The 26,431-nt window shown below is 40.0% G+C and overlaps 1 protein-coding gene across 1 annotated transcript in view; it reads left to right on the top strand.

Annotated features, from left to right (window-relative positions):
* CPB2 (carboxypeptidase B2) overlaps positions 1-26,431 on the top strand; it is a 61,230-nt gene that overhangs the window by 1,583 nt on the left and 33,216 nt on the right. Inside the window, exon 2 of the mRNA XM_044250673.1 lies at positions 24,474-24,549. Within this exon, the coding sequence (XP_044106608.1) occupies positions 24,474-24,549 (76 nt within the window). The remainder of the gene's footprint in view (positions 1-24,473; positions 24,550-26,431) is intronic.

Genomic DNA, 26,431 nt, shown 5'->3' on the forward strand with positions numbered 1-26,431 from the left:
ATGCCATCTCTTTAAATGCCTATAATGCTACACCCTAGGAATCTTGATGGCGACATCTTACAGAGAAGGAAACTGAGCCCTATAGGAAGGATAAATCATTTGTCCCAAATCAAACATTAGGGGTAGAGTTTGGATTCAAACCCATGTTTGCCTCATTTCAACTCGCTTCCCTGAATCGCACTGCCTGTAAAATCTGGGAATTAGGAAGAGAGCTCATCTGATGGAGGTCGGATTTAGTCACCCTGAGTCTGCAGAGAAGACAAGCCATCCAGAGTGCAGCCTGGGAGAGAGCCGGGCTGGAAGTTCAGTGTCAAGGTCCTTACCTGGCAGTGGGTCTTCTTTGGTGGCGTAGCTCCGCCCCTTGGCAGTTGGCTGCTGTAGAGCCTGGAGGGCTCACCCACACACCACCGCCTGGATCATATCATGAACTGAACTCCTAGATAAGACGATCCTTAGCAAAATACTTCAAAAGCTTCACCATGTCGCTTCAAAATGAGAAAGCATGTAACAGTTTAGTGAACTAAATATGCAAATAAAGGACTTACACACACACACACACACACACACACACACACAAATAGCAAAGAAATGAATGAGAATATTTCTTCAGGCATTTTCTTACTGTTTTCTTACTGTTTCTTACTGTTCTTGTTTCAGCATATATTTTGGAGTCTGATCGATACCTATGCTTGAAGGGGGGAATAAGAATAGGGCTATAATTTAACCAATCACATGGTATTGAAAATATTGTCTGTGTGTATTGGGGAAGGGAGACTTGACTCTGTGTGGGCAGATATATACCTGATTCCTCCTTCCAATGCCTCCACTAGAAAAAACATTTCAAACTCTTCTTTCTGTGAGTACAAACAATTTTTTTTAACCAACTGTTTCTGAGCTCTGCTTTTCCAGGAACAGCCCATTACTGAAGCTAAACGGGAAACCTAATTCAGGGTGAGAGACTCTGATGAATTATTTCTGAGGGCTCCTAAAAAAAGCTTATGGGCTGGCTTTTCCCTAAAGCTGGTCTCTGTTACTGTTTTCTTGTCATGATCATTTTCCTAACAACACTTTGTCTTCAGGCGATCTCTTACTGGCTGATTTGTAGATGCATTTTGAGATGTCTCATCCCTGAAATGCCCCCACCCGAGAACGAAAGAAGTTTTAAAGGCATTAATACCATGTGCCAAAGAGAAAAGCAACCAAACAAACAAACACCACAACATTGTCTCCGTAGTCACTTGCTGTTCAAGGCCAAACCATAAAGGGCAAAAATAAAACCCCAGCAAGAACCTTGTCAACAGAGATATTCATTGTATAGGGCTCTGATGAGCTAAGGGCAGCCTGTCAGTGGAGGCAGTTTATTTGAAATAGGAAAGTGGGGGTAAGTACGAAAAGAAGGAAAAAGAATCAGGAGAATGGTTGAGGAGAGAGGGCTTCTGAATTATTAATAGACCACAGGACTTGATCCTTCTGTCAACTTCATATACTATCTGCCACCTGGAGACCCGTTTATCGTCTTTCCCTTAGCTCCCCCTGATATATTATTTTCATCTTAAAGAACAGGGCACTGGTGGTCTTAAAATGTCGTGATGCATAAAACAAAATTGCAGCCTCGAGCGCTCTTCCACTGTTCAGAGGCATCTCACCAGCTTTTCAAATTCAAAAATAATCTTGCAGAACTATGGCAAATGTGAGCCTCCTCCTGTAAACGTAGCAGGGGACAGAGCTTGATGAAAATCTTCATATTCTTAGAGGGGAAGTGACAGAGGAAATGTTGTCTGGTATTAAAATCTCCAGATCTGGAAATAGCCCCAGAGCTGCCGGGGCTTATTATTTATGCAGCCCTGGACAATTCACTTGTCCTGTTTGAAACTCAGTTTATTTTTTTGTGTGTAAAATGACCTGTTATTTCACTGTGGTTACACTTTTCCTTATTCGTTATTTGGAGCAAGACTTTTTTTTTTTTTTTTTTAATTTTCAACGGGCTATTTGTTAAATCCTCTACCTCTATCACTTCAGAGATGCAATCAAAACATTTCTTTAGGGGCACCTGGGTGGCTCAGTCATTAAGCATCTGCCCTCAACTCAGGTCATGATCCCAGTGTCCTGGGATCGAGCTCCACATGAAGCCCCCCATAGGGCTCCCTGCTCAGCAGGAAGCCTGCTTCTCTCTGCCCCTCTCCCATTCCCCCTGCTTGTGTTCCTTCTCTCTCTGTCTCTGCCAAATAAATAAATAAAATCTTCAAAAAAATTATATTAAATTAAGAAAAACACTTCTTTATTTTCTCGTCTCCTTTTGCCCCATTACGTTCCATGTGGTGGGTTACTCTTTCTCTACTCCTACATGGAAAGTGTGCAAATTCTGACTTTTTAGTCCACTCAAAGTAACTGATAATTTTAGGGTCCTGTTAACATGCAAACAATCTCAATTTAGAAACTAAGTATCAAGTCCATTCAAGGTTTATTCAAAGGTCAGTCTTTATAGGAAAACAACCCCTCACCCCCTCTCCATACACACACCTGACTCTTCTTCCTTTTGCCCTTTTCTTGGGTTTTAACTTCTTGGGAATTTTTCAGATTCCTTTGCTGAGGAATTCTCCAGACCAGGGAGAGATGCATCTCTCACTAGGTAGTCCATTGTGACTCTATGTTTCACCCCTAGGGATCTTACATTCACCCCCACATTCTTATCCCTGTAGGCGGCGCTATCTGACACCACCTGAGTTATAACTACGTGCCCATGAAGTATTTCTTCTTTTGATTTTAATTACTGTCCATCCAACTGGGGACCAGCCACATACATGGTTAGCTTCCTTGGGAACAAGCCAGGAACAAACCAGGCACCAGTCCTTGTGTCTCTAAACTTAAGGAAACATGTTCAGACTCTCCATTACCCTCCTTAGAAATCTTCCCTACTAGGCAGAGATGAGGGAAGTAACACCCCCAAATTCCATCCCCTTCGGGAGAAAGGGTACTGACAGAAATGTAATAACTTGCTCCAAAGAAATATTGACACAAATCTTCTCTCTTTCTCCACTCTGACCACTAGCTTCTTTCTGATGAAGTAAGGGGGCATCGAGTCAGGAAACTGAATTTCAGAAACTAAGTTCTACGTAAGGTGACCTGACTGACCCTCATCCCATTTCCTGATTCTATTGTATTGGTGCTTGGGCCAAGCAGGTGGAAACAGGAAGATCCAGCTCACCACAGCTGGAACCCGAATACATTAATATATTTTATGGTGCATTTTTACCCTCCTAATTTTAGTCCTCCCCATTTCCCAATTTATTTTTCTATATTTCCTGAAATTTTTTCTCCTTAAGAAAGAGGCCCCATTGGGATTGGGATGCCTGGGTGGCTCAGCTGGTTAAACCGGTACCTTCAGCTCAGGCCATGATCCCAGGGTTCTGGGATCGAGTCCCACATCAGGGTCCTTACTCCTTGGGGAGCCTGCTTCTCTCTCTGCCTCTGCCTGCCGCTCTGCATACTGCTTATGTGTGCTCTCTCTCTCTCTAACAAATAAATAAATAAAATCTTTCTAAAAAAAGAAAGAGACCCATTGGGATAACACATTTTTTCTTTTTTTCTTCTTTTTCTTTTTTTTTTTTCTTTTCTATTGACTAAATTCAGTCAAATACATTAGAAAAATGCCCCTATCTTCTAGTCAGCACAATCCTTCCCTTATGTGGGATTGAAATTTAGCCCATTTGAATAACGGAGAGCTCATTACTGTGTAAAAGGCATCCCAATTTGTTGTTAGCTTAAGCTGTTAGGGAGTTCACTCTCAAATTATGATTTACTTATAGGAGTCACCACTTCTTTATATTTCATACCAAAAGAGAGCTTGGACTTTTTCACTCTTTGGCTCAAATTCCCCAGATGGGGCCCAATGACTTTATAAATTAGGGCCACAACCCTGACCCCAGTTTTTGAGACCCTCTGTGGTCAGGTCCTGCCTTGCCCATTCATCCTGGTTTTATTTCCTGGTTCAGCCCAGCAGAAACCCCATATTCCTGCCCACCCAGATCACTTGCTCTGCGTTTGCTTTTCCACTGATGTATCAGAGCCATTTTTTCTCCAATTTATTTGCCAAACTTCTACTTCTCTCAGTCTAATTGTATAATTCTCTAGATCCTGACCATCTCAGAAGCCCGGCTCAAAGTGTCTGTATTCTCTGATGGCTTCAGCCCCAAATAACTTCTGACTCTGTATTCTTATAACAGAATACAACTCATAGAGCACTTTACAGGTTTTATCCCAGGTAGTAGACCTTTGTATTTGTCATCAGTTAGTTTCCCCAGGAAGCTGTCTCTGAGATAGAGATTTGCATTTAGGAAGTCTCCTGGGAAGCGATCTTGGGACCAACAGTGGTGCAGGGATGAAAGAAAGAGAACTGGATTGAGGAGAAACTGAAAAATGATGCAGTCCCATGAAGCCCTGGGATCCCTAAAGCCAGTTGTCCTTGCAGGGTTGTCCCAGGCTGGGGTATTTAATGAATCATTGGAGGTAGGCCATACCTGGGAGGAGGCATGACCTTGGCAACATGTCTTTCTTCTGTCAAGGAAAATTCCTGGAAAGGGGCTTGAGTGACAGCAGCCAACACTCGCAGAATCTGGGAAAATGAGCATTCATTCTTGGTTGGGGACCTGGAAAGCGCAACATAGCATCTCCTATAGTCCTGCCACTCAGATCGGTCTGCTTCCAAAGCAAGCTTTGGGAGCAGCTCCTCGGGATTCTGGTTGCTCTCTGTTGCTGGAAGAAATACACAAGAGAAACATCAGTGGGATTAACTACAGCCCACCACAGCTATACCTAGTCTTGTTGAGATGATAACCAATACTCATTTTTTTCCTTTTCTCCGATCCATTCTGTTTCCCTTTCACCAGCACTTACCATGGTCTAGGTGACTTACCTGGTGAGATGACCCAGCCCCTTGACCTTCAAGGGTCTGAGCCTCCATTCACCATGTCCTTTTGGACCTTGACTGTTGCATCTGTCCATATACAACAAAATTGGACAAGGGAGTATTATAGAATGCCTAAGCTTATCATCTGTGTACCAGATGTATTCTTCCCTGCCAGCTTAACTGTGTGAATGCGGCCCTCAATATCCTCCTGATGATCGAGGTCACCTACCCCTTCCAGCATAACTCCTCTCCTTCCTGATAATCTTTAGGGCCAAGGAATCTAAAATGACTGGGTAGCAGCAACAGTTGTCAGTTTAATAAGACTCTTGCCATGACTCTTGTGGGAGATTTTCTCTTCTGGGAAGCTGATCTTTTAAATTTATAGAGCCATAGTTGTAGTTTGCGAGTACAAATTCCCCTTATTCACCTGGAATGGTGGTGAATAAAGCCGCTTCAACTTGGTTCCCGGAAACATGTGTTCTAACTTGTGAGGACACTGCACCATATAACGATTATTGATTAAAAACTGCATCCTGGAACGCGTTACCCCTTTCCAAGCTAGCACCTCAGCTAATCCATTCTTATTTCTGTATGAGTCTAGCAGCTTCTGCATGGTATGGTATGTAATATGCCCAGTGGATCCCACAGTAACGCGCCCATTCTGTACCCCCCCTTGTTGTAAAGTGGATTTCTTAATCAGACACAGTGTTAGGTGGGATCCTTTGCGGATCATTAGTTGAGTTACCTTTGCGGTAACATTAGTTGAGGCCCTGCAGGTAAAGAGGCAAATCCAGACCCAGAGTGGAAAGGACCCAAAGTAGGCAATTTCTCACCAAATGGTTGCTTGGTTTCTTCGTGGAATGGTGCTGATTCAAGGGCTTGGTTTTGGTTTCTGTTGCTGTCAAGCTGGACATTTGCCAGTAACAGGTGCTCTATCAACCTTGGTGAGTAGGAACCCATCCTGTCGACCATGCAAAACCTCATCCTTACCATCAAGGCTATTCTTTCATGTGCCTTTGTGCCAGCCCTGGGATGACTGTTCACAGAAGCTGGCTGACATCAACTGCCTAATCATTTTGTTTACATAGTTACTCAGTGCCTATTGTTTGGTGGGTGTTCTCTGTTAGGAGTTACAAAGATCTCCACACTTTGGTCCCACTCCCTTACTCCTCCAAGAAGCAAACACCAAGATGGAATTAGACTACAAGAAATGTATTCAGAAAAATGCTGGAGAGGAATAAATGAGGAAGGGACAAGAAGAGGTTCTCTGGAAAGATATACTGCAATGCTGGTGTAATCCCTGTGGAGGAAAAAGGGAAGGAAGGAGGGTGGAATACAGAAGGTCTTAGATTGTAGTGCAATTCTAAGAAAACTTTTGCAAAGTTGATATGATAGTTCTTGAGCTAATGTCATCTATCTTTCAGTAATGAGCCTGTCTTGGTATCCCTACTATGCTCAGTTATTAGCTGGAAGCAGCTAGTGAAAAATAAGGCCTTAGCATTAAATAGGGACAGAACTCAAGCATAGTAGCTGGGACCTTCCATCAATTACACATCTTCGAGTTGGAAGTCTTAGAGGTGTGTTCTGATGGCTACTACATTGCTCCATTAGCTGATCCACATGTAGCAGGTGTCAGTATGAGTTGAAAGGAAGGGCCACCTGCTCATGCACCTCACTTGTGTCCCAAAATCCTACCTGTGCCTGATCCCAGATGTATCAGTTCTGTCTAATGATGGATTTCTGGTTGGCCTGCCCAACCTCAAGACATGACAAGTGTGTTAGTTTCCTATTGCTACTGTAACGGATTAACACAAATCAGAGTCTTAAAACTGCACAAATTTATTATCTTACATTTCCATTGTTTAGATATTAAAAATGGGTCTCCCTGGGCTGAAATCAAAGTGTTGGCCACCACTGTGTTTCAGGGTTTGAAGGGAAAATCTGCGTCCTTGCTTTTTCCACTTCTAGAGGCTATACTCATTCCTTGGCTTGCAACCCCAAACTTTTATCTTCAAAGCCAGAAAAGGCAGGTTGAATCCTTCTTGCACTGGATCACTCTGAACTATTCTTAGACCAAATCTCCCTCTGCCTCACTCTCTGTCTCCCTTCTCCACTTTCGAGAATCTTTGAAAGATCACTGTGCTTATCCAGATAATCCAACATAATTATGCCATCTCAAAATACTTAGCTATATTTGCAAAGTCACTTTTACAGTGTAAGACAACAGGTTCACAGGTTCTAGGGATTAGGACATGGGCATTTTAGGGGCCATCAATCTGCCTACCGTAGTGAATATAACAAAACCCAGCTCATGATGGGTGAGACTGGCTCTATGACTACTTGTTACCCATGGCCAGGAAATCCATTTCTACCAGGGCCCAACAGCATGTCAGAAACTGTTTTTTGAAAGGTGTGTAGTTCTCCTTTGCAGATGTCATGGCCTTGCTGTAGGTATCTACATTGTGATTCTCCTGTTGCGGCATGCCAAAACCTCTAAGTGGCATCTTTTCCCACCTCAGACACTTCTAATTCTTTATGGTCTACCCAGGCCATATGGCCCAATGACAGGGGCTCTTGTACCACAGCCTGAACCTTTCTGCTCTGGGCCTCTCCAGAGGTGATAGTCTTTCCTGTCACCCAATAAATGGGTTGAAGCAGTATTCCAAATGAGGTATATCCCAAACCCAAGAGACTCACCAGAAACAATGTTCCTTTCTTCATCAGGAGAGATATAAATTCTGTCCTTAATTTGGAGTGAATTTCCCAGCCTTTCTCAGATCTCTAGGTCTTTAAAATTTCCCTAGTATGACAGTCCCCTGAATCTTTATAGTATTAGCACCCCCTCAAACACATACACAGACACAGACTCACAACCTTGGGAGCACATGTGCCTTACTAAGACTCCAACACACCTGGCATTTCTTGCTCACCTGATCTAAGATTCATGTGATATCCTTGATATCATAACTTGGGATATCCAGACAGGCTAGTTAGCGGAAAAATTAAGTCAAGCTGAAGTAAGATTCCCACTGTGTATTGGTGACTGTACCAAGTGGATGTGAATTGTTTGTGATTCTTTTTTTCTGATACAGACAGCCTGCTCAACAGCTGAATACTGTATACTTAAGACTCTATCCAGCCAAGATACCACATTGAGCAAAGTGCCTCCAATTTGTCCCTATTTGGTAGAGTCTGAGTGTATACTATCATCCACTAGGACCCATCTGGTTTTTGTGAAAGCCAGACTAATGAATTTAAAGTGGATTTGTGGAAACAACCATCCTTGCATCTTTTGGTCTTTAAGGGTGACAATAATATCTGTCATTTCTCTCAGAATGCTTCTTTAGTTTGTCTGGGTTTTTTGGCTTCTCCTGGGTGAGGGTGAGGAGGCATGGTTTCACCTGTTGGCTTTTCCGACCATTATAGCTCTTACTTTACAGGAAAGGAACTGACATGGGGGTTCTACCAATTACCTTGTGTGTCCATCTCAGTTTTACGTTTGGGAACCAGGAAAATGATCATAGGGGTGGGGGAGGTCCATAGACCTAGTGCCTCCACCAAGAGCTGGACCTACACTAGGATTCCAGACCTCCAGGTGTCAATGTCAGCTTGGATCTTGCATCCAAAAGACCTCAGAATGACTGAGCATTTCCCTTTCTGCAGTGTGCAGAGTTCCTGAGTCCATTTCCATAGGTTTCTTTGGGAAGGAACAAAGGAAGTCATTATCATATACCCTTTCTATACTGTTGCAGGGTCTTTCCTTGTGGGAATTTGCCTCCCCACTTCAGGAAAGAGATTCTGAGTCTAAGAACTAGGTCTAAGAAGCTACATCTGGAAACTGGGCAATGCACTGTGACTCTTGGTAGAGATAGCTGTCCTTAGCTTTTCTCATATTCATCCTTGATTTATTTCGATTGTAAAGATTGAGCAATACTTTTGTTGGCTGCCATTTATCTTGCCCTTGAGAACTCTATGTTCTCTTAACTAACTCTAAGCTTTCCATGGGTCATTTTCTTCTGGGCCCAACTTGTCAAGTATGGTTAAACACTGCCACCTGGCTTCTATTGTGTAACAATTCATCACCCCCATTGCTATGGGGAGCTCAGTCCTGTAATGTCATCTCTTTTTTTTTTTTAAAGATTATTTATTTATTTATTTGTCATAGAGAGAGAAGCGAGAGCAAGCACAGGCAGACAGAGTGGCAGGCAGAGGCAGAGGGAGAAGCAGGCTCCCCGCCAAGCAAGGAGCCCGATGTGGGACTCAATCCTAGGACGCTGGGATCATGACCTGAGCCGAAGGCAGCCGCTTAACCAACTGAGCCACCCAGGCGTCCCTGTAATGTCATCTCTTGCATTCAACCCTCAGAATCTATTCCCACCTCACCTCCTACCCCCAACCCCCAAGGTTAAGTCATGACAATCTAACTGCACAAGTGCTGAGTATGTTAATAAAGGAGAGAGGGACTATATCCTTAAAGAGGTGTACTTGCCCAAGATACAGGGTTTGACATTCTTGTTAGATCCTTGGGAGGTGGTGCTAATTGGTGCCAGGATGTTTTTTGGAAGCTTAGAGAAAACAGTGGCCTACATTTAGTAAACTAGAAATGTCAGAGCTATTATGGCAGATGAAAGAAAAAAAATTTAAAAATTCCTAGAACAGGACATGCTTGAATGAAAATATTATGAAAGACTAGAAAACCCGTTATATTCCCCTGACGGGTTCAGAGAACATTTGAAAACAACAAGGAATGTTCTAGCAAAAGGGTCATCAGCAGTCTAAGATGCTTGGCAGTGGCTTTTTCACAGAGTGACTTTGTAATAGTTTTTTCCCCTGATTAAAGAAAATAAGCATTCTTCTTGGTTAATCAGTAATATGGAAAGGCATAAAATTGGGGAGAGAAACACTGAAATTTCATCACCCTGAGGAAATGTCATTAACATTTTGGTGATCATTCTTTCCCATGTTTCTCTATACATTTATATACACCCTTGTGTAATTTTACATTTGTCAAATATCAGATCTTCTACTGGAACTATAATGTCCTTTTAAGAAACAATCTTATTTCCTCCCCCACTTCTCTTACTTACCCAGTCTTTTTTTTTTCAATTTATTTATTTTCAGAAAAACATTATTCATTATTTTTTCACCACACCCAGTGCTCCATGCAAGCCGTGCCCTCTATAATACCCACCACCTGGTACCCCAACCTCCAACCACCCCCTGCCACTTCAAACCCCTCAGATTGTTTTTCAGAGTCCATAGTCTCTCATGGTTCACCTCCCCTTCCAATTTACCTAAATTCCCTACTCCTCTCTAATGCCCCTTGTCCTCCATGCTATTTGTTATGCTCCACAAATAAGTGAAACCATATGATAATTGACTCTCTCTGCTTGACTTATTTCACTCAGCATAATCTCTTCCAGTCCCGTCCATGTTGCTACAAAAGTTGGGTATTCATCCTTTCTGATGGAGGCATAATACTCCATAGTGTATATGGACCACATCTTCCTTATCCATTCATCCGTTGAAGGGCAATAGCAGCAATGGCCACAGTCGCCTACCCAGTCTTTTAACGGCCATCCCCACCACCCAAATCGATGTTAACTATGTGCTGCTTATTCATTCATCACTTTTCTCCTGCCTTCAACACATATGACTTTCCTTTTTCTTTATTATTTATTTATTTTTCACTAAAATGGGGTAATATTTTAAAGACTTCTTCATATCTTGCTTCTTTCTCTTAGAACATCATGTAAATCTCTGGCAGGTTAACTGTTATAAATCTAACTCATTCTTTATAATGGCTACAAAGCATTCCGGAATGTGCAGACATTGCCATTATTCAATAATTCTGTTACTGAGAAGCATTTATGTGGTTTCCATGTATTGTTGCTATGAATGATCCTGCAGTAACTACCCTTGGACATATTTCCTTAAGCACTGGTTGAATAACGTACACTGAAACTGTACCAGGGATTGACATAAAATTTCCTAGTATCTTTTTTCTGTGAGCCAGTCTTTCCCTTTTCAGAAAATCAAGACTCCATAGGCTTGTTTCCAGAATTTAAATCTTTTAATCAGGATTTCTAAAATAAAACCACCCTCCATTCTGCTGTCAAAGTTATTCTCATAAATCACAAGTGATGTCCTTTTCCTAACTCCTAACTGCCTACAAGATAAAGACTAGATTTCTCAATGTGCATTCAAAATCTTCTCTAGAGGAGAACCAATTAATTTCTGTTTAGCTACTATCATATTCCACTTGGAAACAACAGACAGTTTGCTATTTCCCCAAGAGTGCCTTTTTGTCTCCTGCCACAGGGTCTTTCCATACTCTAATTTACTCAATCATCTCTTCCATAATTCTTTGGCTAATAATGACAAGCATAAGTTGTCATAACCTCTTCTGTACTTCCAGAGCTCTTGTTATATTTTTTAAATAAAAAATTTATTTGGAATATTTTTAGATTTACAGAAAAGTTGCAGGAAATTACAGAGAGTTCCTGAATGCTCTTCACTCAGTTTCCCCTACTGTTAGTGTCTTACATTACCATGTTATATTTGTCAAAACTAAAAATCCAACATGGTTAACACTATTACTATTACCTAAACTCTAGACTTTATTGGATTTCATCACTTTTTCCACTAATGTCCTTTATCTGTTTCAGAATCTAATCTAGGATACAATGTTGTATCTGGTCATCATGTTGCTGATACTCAATTTATTAAATATATAGATAGAGAGAGAGTCCAGTTTTTTATTTATTTCTGGCAGGGGAGTAAACCTAGTTCTCGTTTCTCCATCTTGACTAAAAGCAAAGTCAAAGATTTTTTTTTGTTTTTTGTTTTTTGTTTTGTTTTGTTTTGTTTTGAGAGAGGGAGAGCATGAGCAGGGAAGTGAGGAGCAGAGAGAGAGGGAGGGAGAGAGAGAATCTCGAGCAGGCTCCATGCCCAATACAGAGCCTGATGTGGGATAGATCCCACAACCCTGAGATCATGACCTGAGCCAAAATCAAGAGTCAGACACTCAACTAACTGAGCCAACTGGTCACCCCAAAGTCCAAGATTAGTTTTATTTATTTTAATTTTTTAAAAAGACTTCATTTATTTATTTGAGAGACAGAGAAAACATGAGCAGGGGGAGGGGCAGTGGAAGAGGGAGAAGCAGACTCCCAGCTGAGCAGGGAAACTGATGGGAGGCTCTGTCCCAGGACCCTGAGATCATGATGTAAGCCTAAGGCAGACACTTAACTTACTGAGCCACCCAGGCACCTGTTAAGACTCATTTTTTGTTGTTTTTTTAAAAGACTTTATTTATTTATTTGACAGGCATAGATCACAAGCAGGCAGAGAGGCAGGCACAGAGAGGGAGAGGAGGAAGCAGGCTCACTGCCCAGCAGAAAGCCCGATGCGGGGCTCGATTCCAGGACCCTGAGATCATGACCTGAGCTGAAAGCAGAGGCTTTAACCCACTGAACCACCCAGGTACCCCTAAGATTCGTTTTAAATAAAGAACAAAATATTTTCTTTGTGATTAAAATAATATTTATCCCACATTTCAAGGATAATATTTGTCTAAAAATAAAAGAAAAAATTCCTTAAGTTAAAAATGGACCCCCTCTGGCAAATGCCACTAATATAGCTTAATTTTAATTAAAATAAAATAGTTACTTAAAGGTATACTAGAAATTTGAGAATGCCATCGCTGTTAACAGATTCCACATATATCTGCAATTCCTCACCTTACTGCTTCCATTATCTATTACCCAAATCTCCCTCACCTGCAAAAATGGATAGAGTGCTGCATGTATGAGAAAATTAAGAAATTCTTTCCCTTTTGATTAGGTGGTATGTAAAAAAAAAAGTCAATCTACATTGATTCACACCAATCTATTGCCTTGGCTTTCCAAGAATTGCTAAGCATCCCCTATGGCCCTAGCAAGCATTATAAGGTAGAAAGAAATATGACAAAGCAAAAGTGAGAAAACAAATTAAACCAGGTGTCAACTTAAAAAAGAATCTATTGATGTAATTCATCACATTAAGAGATGAAGCTAGAAAACTAGAAAATCATAAAAATATGTGATTAAGTCCACATCCATTCCTTATAAAAACTCACAGCAGAGTAGAAGGAAACTTCTTCACCCTGATAAAAAGCACCTACAAACCCTGCCACAAGCATTGTAATGGTGAAACATTACAAAAGTTTTTCTTAAAAATTATGCATCATGCATTTTGTTTCCACTTTTTTTCAACACTGTACTGCAGGTCTTAGTCAATACAGTCAGGCAAGAAAAAAATTCCACAAGCTTTGAAATGAAAGAACCAAATTTAGTATGGGCAATTGTAATGATTTCTTGCAAAGAAAAACAACAACAACAAAGTATCTACATTAAAATGATCAAAACTTCCAAGGGACCTGGATAGAAAATAAATATCTAAAAATTTATTTCGTTTCTATACCTCAACAAGAACAAACTAAGAGATGGAATACTAAAAACCACCATTTATAAAAGAAAAATAGAGATTTGCTAGAATATAAAAATATGCAATATTTTTATAGATAAAATTATAAAATTTTTTGAAGGTTATTAAAGTATGCCTAAACCAGTAGACAAATCTATTGTATTAATGATAAGGGTACTCAGAATCAGGAGAATGTCAAATCTCCCAAATTATTGATTTATAATAATATTAATCAAAATCCAAACTTTTTTCATGGAACAATAACAAGCTGATTTTTTTAAAAACTCAAATTCAAAATCAAAACCACAATGAGATATCACCTCACACCAGTCAGAATGGCTAAAATCAACAAGTCAGGAAATGACAGATGCTGGCGAGGATGCGGAGAAAGGGGAACCCTCCTACACTGTTGGTGGGAATGCAAGCTGGTGCAACCACTCTGGAAAACAGCATGGAGGTTCCTCAAAGTGTTGAAAATAGAACTGCCCTATGACCCAGCAATTGCACTACTGGGTATTTACCCTAAAGATACAAATGTAGTGATCCAAAGGGGCACGTGCACCCAAATGTTTATAGCAGCAATGTCCACAATAGCCAAACTATGGAAAGAACCTAGATGTCCATCAACAGATGAATGGATCAAGAAGATGTGGTATATATACACAATGGAATACTATGCAGCCATCAAAAGAAATGAAATCTTGCCATTTGCGACAACATGGATGGAACTAGAGTGTATCATGCTTAGAGAAATAAGTCAAGCAGAGAAAGACAACTATCATATGATCTCCCTGATATGAGGAAGTGGTGATGCAACATGGGGGCTTAAGTGGGTAGGAGAAGAATCCATGAAACAAGACGGGATAGGGAGGGAGACAAACCATAAGTGACTCTTAATCTCACTAAACAAACTGTGGGTTGCTGGGGGGAGGGGGGTTGGGAGAAGGGGGGTAGGGTTGTGGACATTGGGGAGGGTATGTGCTTTTGGGTAAATTGGAAGGGGAGGTGAACCATGAGAGACTATGGACTCTGAAAAACAATCTGAGGGGTTTGAAGTGGTGGGGGGGTGGGAGGTTGGGGTACCAGGTGGTGGGTATTATAGAGGGCACGGCTTGCATGGAGCACTGGGTGTGATGAAAAAATAATGAATACTGTTTTTCTGAAAATAAATAAATTGGAAAAAAAACTCAAATTCAATTATTAACATGTAACATATTATTTGTTTCAGGGATACAGGTCTGTGATTCATCAGTCTTACACAATATTCAGTGCTCACCACAACACATACCCTCCCCAGTGTCCATCACCCAGCCACCATATCCCCTGTAACCCTCCACTCCAGCAAACCTCAGTTTGTCTCCTAAGATTGAGAGACTCTTATGGTTTGTCTTCTCTGGTTTCCTCTTGTCTCATTTTTTTCCTCTCTGATTTTAAAAATTTACTTGGAAAAGCAAAATATCAAACCAAGAAAATGTCTAAAAAGAACTAGACAAGGGAAAGGGGATGCAGGAGTTTATCCTATAGGTTGTTAAGTTTTAATATGAAGCTACGATCACATAGATGAATGGTTTCAGCCAAAACATAGACAAGTAAATCCATGGAACATAAAAAGATCCAAGAAATAGGGGCACCTGAGTGGCTCAGCCATTAGGCATCTGCCTTTGGTTCAGGTCATAATCCCAGGGTCCTGAGATGGAGCCCTGCATCAGGCTCCCTGCTCAGCGGGGGGCCTGCTTCTCTTTCTTCTACTCCTTCTGCTTGTGTTCCCTTTCTCACTGTGTCTCTATCAAATAATAAATAAAATATTTTTAAAAAGAAAAAGAAAAAGATCCAAGAAATAGACCACCCCACATCAGTAAGGGTAATCCTTGATTATCCTTTATAACTAATGTGCCCTGAAATAACCTGATTTGCCACAACAGAGGTTTCTTTCTCACTTGTATCACCAATTAATGAACCCATCTGGCTTTCTCTCACCCTCTCCTTCAAGCTGGAAATCTGGGCTGCTTCCCTATTGCAACTCCTTGGGGTTCTTTGCTTCTAGTCTCAGGGTAAGAGAGCACATAGCACATAAAGACCCCTGCCTGCTCTTAACTGTGCACATCTCTCCCTCCCACATTTCCATTGTTAAGAACAACTTCATAGAAGACTAGGAAATGTGGTTTCTTTGTGTATCCCCAGAAATGAAAAATGATGTGATGAACTACCATTGTTTCTACCAAAGAGTACGAAAACTTATACATGACAGAATTGGCATAGCTGATCCCTGGGGAAAGTATTAATGATTAATAAATGAGTCTAAGAAGGAAAAAAGGAACTCAATTCTTTCTTTACACTACACACAAACAAATAATTTTCAAACGGATTTAAAAACTTAAATAAGAAAGACAAAAGAAAAAACTAGAAGAGAACCTACTGAATGGGAGAAGATATTTGAAAATGACATATCTGATAAAGGTTTACTATCAGAAATATATGAAGAACTTATACAACAGAACACCAAAAAAGTAGAAACCCAAACAAACCCCCATATCCAATTAAAAATGGGCAGAAGACATGAACAGACATTTCTCCAAAAAGACATACAGATGGCTGACAGACACATTAAAAAATGCTCCACATCACTCATCATCAGGGAAATGCAAATCGAAACCACAATGAGATATCACCTCACACCTATCAGAGTGGTTAAAATAAAAACCAAAAACAGTAAGCGTTGGCAAGGATATGGTAAAAAAGGAACACTCATGTGCTATTGGTGGGAATGTAAACTGGTACAGCCACTGTGTAAAACACTATAGAGATTCCTCAAAAAATTAAAAATAAAATTACCATATGCTCCAGTAATTCCACTATGTATTTACCCAAAGAATATGAAAACACTAATTTGAAAAGATGTACACACCCTTATGTTTATTGCAGCATTATTCACAATAGCCAAATTATGAAAGCAGCCCAAGTGTCCCTCAATAGATAAATGGATAAAGAAGATACAGTATATACCTATATGCTACATATGGAATACAATGTACAATGAAATATTATTTTTTATAATTTTAATTGTGTTATATTAGTCACCATACAGTATATCATTAGTTTTTGATATAGCGTTCCGTGATTCATTGTTTGAGTATAACACCCAGTGCTCCATGCAATACGTGCCCTCCTTAATACTGGGCTCACCCATTCCCCCACTCCTCTCTCCTTTAAAACCTTCAATTTGATTCCAGGAGTCCATAGTCTTTCATGGTTAGTCTCCCCTTCTGATTTCCCTATGTTCAGTTTTCCCTTCCTTCTCCTAATGTCCCCCATGCTATTTTTATGTTTCACAAGTAAGTGAAACCATATGATAATTGCACTTATTTCACTTAGCATGACATCCTCCAGTTCCATCCATGTTGATGCAAATGTGGGGTATTCATCCTTTATGATGGCTGAGTAATATTTCATTGTATATACATCTTTATCCATTCGTCTCTTGAAGGGCATCTTGGTTCCTTCCACAATTTGGCTATTGTGTACATTGATGTTATTGGGGGTACATATGGCCTTTCTTTTCACTACATCTGTATCTTTGGGGTAAATACCCAGTAGTACAATTGTTGGGTCATAGGATAATTCTATTTTTAACTTTTTGAGGAACCTCCACACTATTTCCCAAAGTGTGTGTACCAACTTGCATTCCCACCAACAGTGTAAGAGGGTTCCCCTTTCTCCATAAAGTTTTTTTTAAGAGTTTATTTATTTATTTGACAGAGAGAGAGAGAGAGAGCACAAGCAGAAGGAGTGGCAAGCAGAGGGAGAGGGAGAAGCAGGCTCCCCACAGTGCAGGGGGAGCACAATGTGGTCCTCAATCCCAGAACCCCAGGATCATGACTTGAGCAGAAGGAAGTTGCTCAACCAACTGAGCCACCCAGGTGCCTTCTCCATAACTTCTTGAAAATTTGTTGTTTCTTTTCAATTTTTGCTATTCTAACTGGTAAAATGTAGTATCTCATTGTGGTTTTGATTTGAATTTCCCTGATAGCTCATGATGTTGAACATTTTTTCATGTGTCTGTTAGCCATTTGTATGTCTTCTTTAGAGAAGTGTCTGTTCATGTCTTCTGCCCATTTTTTTGACTGAATTATCTGTTTTTTGGGCATTGAGTTTGAGAAGTTCTTGATAGATCTTGGATACCAGCCCTTTACCTGAGTGTCATTTGCAAATATCTTCTCCATTCTGCGGGTTGCCTCTTTGTTTTGTTGACTATTTCCTATGCTGTGCAGAAGCTTTTTATCTTGATGAAGTTCCAAAAGTTCATTTTCACTTTTGTTTCCCTTGTCTTTGGAAACGTGTCTTGAAAGAAGTTACTGTGGCCAATGTCGAAGAGGTTACATATAATGCTCTAATCATAATTATTTCTCTTCTTATATGTGACTGCCTTTGTTCTCCTCCAGGACTTTGATGGATTCCTGTCTCATATTGAGATCTTTCATCCATTTAGAATTTATCTTTAGGTATGGTGTAAGCAAATGGCTGAGTTTCATTCCTCTGTACATAGCTGCCAAATTTTCCCAGCACCATTTATTGAAGAGACTGTTTTTCTTTCCCCCCCATTGGATATTGTTTCCTGCCTTGTCCAATATTAGTTGACCATAGAGTCGAGGGTCCAATCCTGGGCTCTGTTCCTTGGATCTATGTGTCTGTTTTTCTGCTAATACCATGCTGTCTTAGTGATTGCAGCTTTGTAATAAAGCTTGAAATCAGGCAATGTGATGCCCTCAGGTTTGTTTTTCTTTTTCAATATTTCCTTGGTGATTCAGGGTCTTTCCTGGTTCCATACACATTTTAGGACTGGTCTGTGCCAGAATTTTGGAAAATATCATTGGTATTTTGATCGGGATGGTGGTGAAAGCATAGATTGCTCTGGGAAACTTAGAAATTTTAACAATGTTTATTCTTCTGATCCATGAGCGTGGAATGTTTTCCCATCTTTTTGTGTCTGTAGTTTCTTGAGTATAGATCCTTTGCCTCTTTGGTTAGGTTTATTTCAAGGTATCTTATGGTTTCTAGTATTATAAACGGAATTTGTAAGTGGAATTGATTTCCTAATTTCTCTTTCTACAGTTCCATTGTTAGTGTATAGGAAAGTAACTAATTTTTGTGCATTGATTTTGTATCTGCCACATTACTGAATCTAATAATTTAGAGTTTGCAGTCTTTTGGGTCTTTTGGGTTTCCCACATAAAGTATCATGTCATCTGTGAAGAGAGAGGGTTTGACTTCTTCTTGGCCCATTTGAATATCTTTTGTTTCTTCTATTGTCTAATTACTGTTGCTAGGACTTCTACTACAACGTTGAACAATAGTGGCAAGAGTGAGCATCCTTGTCATGTTCTTGATCTGAAGAGAAAGACTCTCAGCTTTCCCCCATTGAGAATGATTTTTGCTATGGGCTTTTCTTATATGGTTTTTATGAAATTGAGGAATGTTCCCTCTATCCCTACACTCTGAAGAGTTTTAATCAGGAAAGGATGCTGTAGTTTGTCAAATGCTTTTTCTGCATCAATTGAGAGAACCATGTGGTTCTTGTCTCTTCTCTTATTTATGTAATATATCACATTGATTGATTTGTGAATGTTGAATCACCCTTACATCCCAGGAATAAATCCCACTTGGTCGTGCTGGATAATCTTTTAATGTACTATTGGATCCTATTAGCTAGGATCTTGTTGAGAATTTTGGCATTCATATTCATCAAGGATATTGTCCTGTAATTCTCCTTCTTGATGGGGTCTTTGCCTGGTTTTCAGATCAAGGTAATGCTGGGCTCATGGAATGAGTTTGGAAGTTTTCCTTCAGTTTCTATTTTTTGAAACAGCTTCAGGAGAATAGGTATTATTTCTTCTTTGAATGTTTGGTAGAATTCCCCAGGGAATCCTCAGCCCCTGGACTCTTGCTTTTGGGGAGGTTTTTGATCACTACTTCAATCTTGTTACCGGTTATTGGTCTATTCAGGTTGTCAATTTCTTCCTGTTTCAGTCTTGGTAGTTTATAGGTTTCCAGGAAGGCACCAATTTCTTCCACTTTGCTTAATTTATTGGCATACAGTTGTTAATAATAATTTCTAATAATTATTTCTATTTCCTTGGTGTTAGTCATGATCTCTCTTTTATTCAAGATTTTATTTATTTGGGTCCTTTTTCTTTTCTTTTGGGTAAGTCTGGCCAGTGGTTTATCAATCTTATTTATTCTATCAAAAATCAGCTTCTAGTTTCTTTGATCTGCTCTACTATATATCTTGTTTCTAATTCATCGATCTCTGCTCTAATTATAATTATTTCTCTTCTTATATGTGACTGACGCTTTATTTGTTGTTCTTTCTCCAGTTCTTTAAGGTATAAAGCTAATTTGTGTATTTTGGATTTTTCTATTTTTTTGAGTGAGGCTTGGATGGCTAAGTATTTCCCCCTTAGGACTGCCTTTGCAGTTTCCCTTAGGTTTTGGACCAATGTGGTTTTGTTCTCATTGGTTTCCATGAATTAAGTTCTTCTTTTTTTTTTCTTTTAAAGATTTTATTTATTTATTTGAGAGAGTGAGAGAGAACATGAGAGGGGAGAATGTCAGAGGGAGAAGCAGACTCCCCTGGAGCTGGGAGCCCAGTGCGGAACTCAATCCCAGGACTCTGGGATCATGACTAGAGCCAAAGGCAGTTGCTTAACCAACTGAGCCACCCGGGTGCCCTTAAGTTCCTCTTTGATTTCCTGGTTGACCCAAACATTTTTAAGCAGGATGATCTTTAGCTTCCCAGTGTTTGAATTCCTTCCAAATTTTTTCTTGTGATTGAGTTCTAGTTTCAAAGCATTATGGTCTGAGAATATACAAGGAATAATCTCAATCTTTTGGTATCAATAGTGACCAGATTTGTGACCCAGCATGTGGTCTATTCTGGAGAATGTTCCATGTGCACTCAAGAAGAATGAATTCTGTTGTTTTATATCTGTGAGGTCCATCGGATCCAGTGTGTCATTCAAAGCTCTTGTTTCTTTGTTGATTTTCTGTGTAGATGATCTGTCTATTGCTGAGAGTGGAGTGTTGAGGTCTCATACTATTAGCATATTATTATCAATATGTCTCTTTATTTTGGTTAACAGTTGGCTTATGTAGTTGGCTGCTCCCATGATGGGGGCATAGATATTGACAATTGTGAGATCCTCTTGTTGGATAGACCCTTTAAGCATGATATGTGTCCTTCTGCATCTCTAACTATAGTCTTTAGCTTAAAATCTAATTTGTCTGATATAAGAATTATTACCCCAGCTTTCTTTTGAGGTCCATTGGCATGAAAAATGTTTCTCCATCTCCTCAATTTCAGTTTGGATGTGTCTTTAGGTTCAAAATGTGTCTTATAGACAGCAGATGAATGGGTTGTGTCTTTTTATCCAATCTGCAACCCTGTGCCTTTTCATAGGAGCCTTTAGGCCTTTCACGTCGAGAGTGATTATTGAAAGATAAAATTTTATTGTCATCATGTTGCCTGTGAAGTCCTTGTTTCTATAGATTGTCTCTTTAAGTTTCTGCTCTATATCATTCTTGGGGTCTTTCTCCTTTTATAGAACCCCCTTAATATTTCTTGCAGGGCCGGCTTGGTGGTCACGTATTCTTTCAGCTCCTGCCGGTCTTGGAAGCTCCTTATCTCTCCATCTGTTTTGAATGACAGCCTTGCCGAATAAAGTATCCTTGGCAACATATTCTCTTCATTTAGTGCCCTGAATATGTCTTGCCTGCCCTTTCTGGTTTGCCAGGTCTCAGTGGGCAGGTCTGACATTAATCTGACGTTCCTCCCCCTGTACGTAAGAAATCTCTTCCCCCTTTCCAGTTTCAAGCTTGTTTCCTTAGATCTAAGATTTGCAAATTATATTATATGTCATGACATCAGTCTGTTCTCATTGATCTTGGGAGGGGTCCTCTCTGCCTCTTAGACATGAAGGCTTATTTCCTTCCCCAGATTAAGGATGTTCTCAGCTATGATTTGCTCAAATATATTTCAAGACCTCTCTCTCTCTTCACCCCCTTAGGGATCCCCAAAATTCTCATAATGGAACATTTCATTAAGTCACTGATGTTGCAGTTTGATTCATTGGGTTTTAATTTATTTTTCCCATGCTGCCTCAAATTCCTTCTTTTCTATCATCTTATCCTCTATCTCACTAATTCATTCTTCTGCCTCATTTACACTGAGAGTATGCAGCTTAGATTGCATTTCATTCATAACATTTTTAAGTTTGTCCTGATTGGGTCTCATTTCTGCCCTTAGAGATTCTATATAGTCATTAATGTTTTTCTCAAACCTAGTTATTGTCTTGGTAATTGTTACTCTCAAGTCTATTTCTGACATCTTGGTTATCTCCATATTCATTAAGTCTGTGGCAGAGGCCACTTTCTCTGGTTCTTTCCCCTTTTGGGGGTTCCCCTTTTAGTAATTCTGTTGAGGGGTGGTTGAGGGAATGTACAGAGTCCAAATTATTGACCACAATCCAAGCAAGATGCACCTCTTTTACAGGGACCTTAAAACTGTTGGCCTCTTGTTATTCTAGCCTGTCCTGTGGGGGAGGGGCCTGTTGCACTGTTTGGGCAGAGTTGCCCTGTCCCTTGTCGGGGGGTAGGGGGGAGGGTTCAGTGAAAAACGGTTTTCTGGGACTTTTGTTCTCTGGCGGCTTTCCCTGGCAGCTTTGTACATCTCTTCTGAGAGTCAGAGCAGAACAAACCCCCGTCTCAGAACAGAGAGGTTGCAGTCTGTTCATCACTGAGTCTCCAGGCCACACTGTCTCTGTTTCTGTCTGTGCTGCTAAAAACTGCAAAATCCTGGGTTGTGTGCCCCACAGCAGCACTCCCAGCCCTTGTTTCTCTCTGCCTTTTGTACTTTTAAAAACTGCAAGCTGCCCTGGTTTGCATGCATGCCCCTGCAGCTCTACATTTTAGTCAGGGGACTGCCCTAAAGCTCTTTCCCCACCGCGACTAGTCTCCAAGTCTGTGCCCATTCCCCAGTGCAGGAGGTTTTTGCGCTCCAGGGCAAGATTCTGGAGACTCTCTCCCCTGTCCACTTATCTTCTGATATCTGCCCATAGAATCACAGCTCACTGCTTCATACCTTGAGACCAATTGCAGGAGATGTTGTTTGAAGAGATCCAGATATATCTTCTTACATCTCAGGCTTCGTGGGTGTTCAGAATGGTCTGGAAGATATCCAGCTCAATTCAGGGGACCAGTTGAAATAAGGTCCCCTACTCCTCCTCCATCTTTTCTCCCTTCCAGGATGTGTCTACAGTGGAATATTATTTAGAATATTATAAAAAAAGAATATAATCTTGCCATTTGCAACAACATGGGTGGATCTATAGAGTATAATGCTAAGTGAAATAAGTCAATCAGAAAGACAAATACCATAGATTTCACCTACATGTAGAACTTACAAAAACAAATGAACAAAGGAAGACAAGAGAGAGAACAAGAAAAAACAAGAAACAGACTCTTAACTATAGAGAATAAACTCTCAGAGGAGAGTTGGGATAGGGAATGGGTGAAAGAGATGAAGTGAATTAAGAGTAAATTTATCATGATGAGCACTGAGTAATGTATAGAATTTTTGAATCACTATATTATACACTGAAACTAATACAACACTATATGTTAACTATACTAGAATTCAAATTAAAAAAAGAAGAAAGGCAAAAGAAATGTAAGAAATTATCTTTAAGACCTAGGGATTGGGAAAGAGTTCATAACACACAGTAAAAAAGCAAACCTGGAAGGAAATGATGGATAAAAATACATCATAAAGAAAGAAAAAAGAAAAACAAACTGGTACAAGATATTTTCAGTACATTTAACTGATAACCAGTCAGTATTTCAATTATAAAAATTGACTACTAGTCAATTTTCACAAAATAATTGAATGGAATAACTATACTATATTAGTAAGTCAGAAAATTAAAACTAAAAGTGCAAGAAGATTCCATTTCAATTCAACCATTCAATCAGAAAAATTAAAGTCTTCAAGTGTTAGCAAGGAGGAGGAGCTATAGGAAATAATTTCCCCTATTGGTGAAAATACAAACTGGTACAAAAAGTTTGAGAAGTAATTTGGTACTGTTTTATGATATTACAATGTATCTAGCCCCCAAGAAATAGCAATTCAACTTATAGACAAATTCCTGCACATGTAGACCATGGCTACATTCTTCAACGCAGATGATAAACTTGAAAATACAATGTTGCATGAGAAAACTAAGATACAGAAGGATACATATAGTACACCATTTTTAACAGTGTTAAATCAAGCAAATCTAAGGGTATCTTAAGACTACCTACTCAAGAATTCATGCACGTATTTCAGAATTCATACTATTGAGGAAAAGTAAGGGAATGAGCAAAGTGAAAATTTAAGGTTGTTACCTTTAGGGATGTGGCAGGGACAAGGCCACATAGAGCTTCAAGGACACCCAAAACTATTGGATTTCTTAAGTGCCATAATGGGTTCCCAGGCACTCATTTTATTATGTAATCAGTGCATGTTCATGTAAATATTCCCTTATGCATTAAATATTTGATTTTTTAACATTTTTAAAAAGGATTTTATTTATTTATTTGACAGAGAGAGAGAGAGACAGACAGAAAGAGAGAGAGACAGAGACAGTGAGAGAGGGAACACAAGCAGGGGAAGTAGAAGAGAGAGAACCAGGCTTCCTGCCACAGGGAGCCCAATGTGCGGCTCGATCCAAGGAGATCATGACCCAAGCCGAAGGCAGACACTTAATGACTGAGCCACCCGGGTGCCCTTAAATATTTAATTTTTAATATTAAAACACACCCAGGCTTGCACACACACACAAGAAAGAAGTAAGTATTCCCATTCAAGAGAGTTATTAATTTGGCAGCTGCTCAGGAACAGAAAGGATGGGCAAGTATATGTTCTTTTAACACTTTGTCTGTAGCAAGATCCTCTTTTACCATTTAAAGTTTGTTTTCTTCGCAATTACCTCAAAGCCACTCCCAGTATAATTTATCTCATTTTCACTTTTTTTATATAACATCAAAATTTTGTCTTATTTTTTCCCAGTGGCCAGGTTTTATCTGCTCTTCCTAAAACTTCCAGGCAAGTTCAGATTCTACAGAATCTTACTACAACATATGAGGTAATTTCTCCCTCATTTATCTTTACAGGTGACCCTTGGATAACACTGGTTTGAACTGCAGGGATTCACTTACACACAGATTTTTTTTTTTTTTTAGAAATATAGTATAGTACTGTAAATGTTTTTCCCATATGATTTTCTTAATAACGTTTTCTTTTCCCTAGTTTAGTTTATTATAAGAATACGGTATATAATACATATAACACATGAAATACATGTTCATCAGCTGTTTATATTATCAGTAAGGTTCCAATTAACAGTGGGCTATTAGTAGTTAAGTTTTGGGGAAGTCAAAGGTTATATGCAGATTTTCAACTGCATGGGAGTCGACACCCTAATCCCCACAGTCTTCAAAGATTAACTGTATATTCGCTTCACTAGATGTAAATTTCATGTACCATGTTCTGTTCTATGTTGTCTGATTCACATAGCTGGTGTAAACTCCTCTTTTTTTTTTTTTTTCTTTTTTGGGATAGAGACAGAGCAAGCAGGGCAGAGGGGCAGAGAAGAGACACAGAGAGAGAATTTTAAGCAGGATCCACACCCAGCATGGAGAGTGACACAAGGCTCAATCTCACGACCCTGAGATTGTGACCTGACCTGAAGTCAAGAGTTGGACCCTTAACCAACTGAGCCACCCAAGCACCCTTCAACCCCTCTTCTGAAAGCCTTCTCCCCCCTTATATAATCCATGATTTTGTTGGTCACTAAAATCAGAACTTCATTTTTGTTATTGGCTTTTCAGCCAATTTCATAATAGTATTTTGGGAATAAAAGTCTGTACTTACAAAGATGTTGTGATAACAGAAGTCCACTAGAACTCTGCTTATAAAACAATGGTTTGTAAAAGGAATAAATATCAAAACCACAAGGGAACCCTTATTAAAATCTTCATCCCTGGGTCCCATATCCCTAGAATGCTTAAGGTATAGAAAGCTAAGACCATGGTAGAAAACTGATGGTTACCTATTTGTCAGCAAAGTTTCTCCAAGAAACAGACACCAAGACCAGATTAAAGATGCCAGGGAAGGACTAGGGGAGGACGCTTGTGATGGAAGAAGAGGAGGAACCCGGAGATAGCAATGGGCAATTTCAGACCATGACACAGCTCTGCTGCTTGTGCAGAAATGGAGACTCTTTAGACTGAAGGCAGTTCTGATGAAGGTTTGGCTAGACCAGTGGGGCGTCCTTAAGCTAAAGTCACCTGGAGGAGGAAAACCAGATCTTGCAGAAATGGTCTGCAAGAATCCACCCTTGCTTCTCAGTCAGTGGCTGGCTGCAGCCCGGGAGCAGCACAGCCCCTGTCTCCAGTGGATCAAGATGAGCAGGGGCTGTGAAAGGAACTCAGCTATGCTCCTCCACAGAACTGCGTGGTGCGTGTTCATGTCGCCACATGATGGCCAGAGGAAGCCGCAGAGATTTAGCATTTTAGTTCTTGTTCTGCCCCTTCCTACGTGTATGATTTCTTTGAAAGATTTTATTTATTTATTTGAGAAAGAGAGAGAGACAGAGAGAGAGAGAGCATGAGAGGGGAGGGCAGAGGGAGAAGCAGACTCCCCGTGGAGCTGGGAGCCCGATGCAGGACTCATCCCAGGACTCTGGGATCATGACCTGAGCCAAAGACAGTTGCTCAACCAACTGAGCCACCCAGGCGCCCTGCATGTATGATTTTAGACAAGTAAGCTATGAGCATTAATTTCTTCACTCTTTCCAATGAAATGATAACAATGAAAAAGCTAAAAATTGCTGAGCCCATAGCAAAGTGTAATTATAACGGTCAAAGGAAATGAGTATAAAAGTGCTCAGGAAAAACACAGTAAAATAGAAGAACAATGTAAATATTATTGGAAGGCATTGCCCAAAGCCCATAATCAGATGAAAG

Source organism: Neovison vison, chromosome 5 (genome assembly GCF_020171115.1).
Source record: "Neovison vison isolate M4711 chromosome 5, ASM_NN_V1, whole genome shotgun sequence".
NCBI classification, from domain to species: domain Eukaryota; kingdom Metazoa; phylum Chordata; class Mammalia; order Carnivora; family Mustelidae; genus Neogale; species Neogale vison.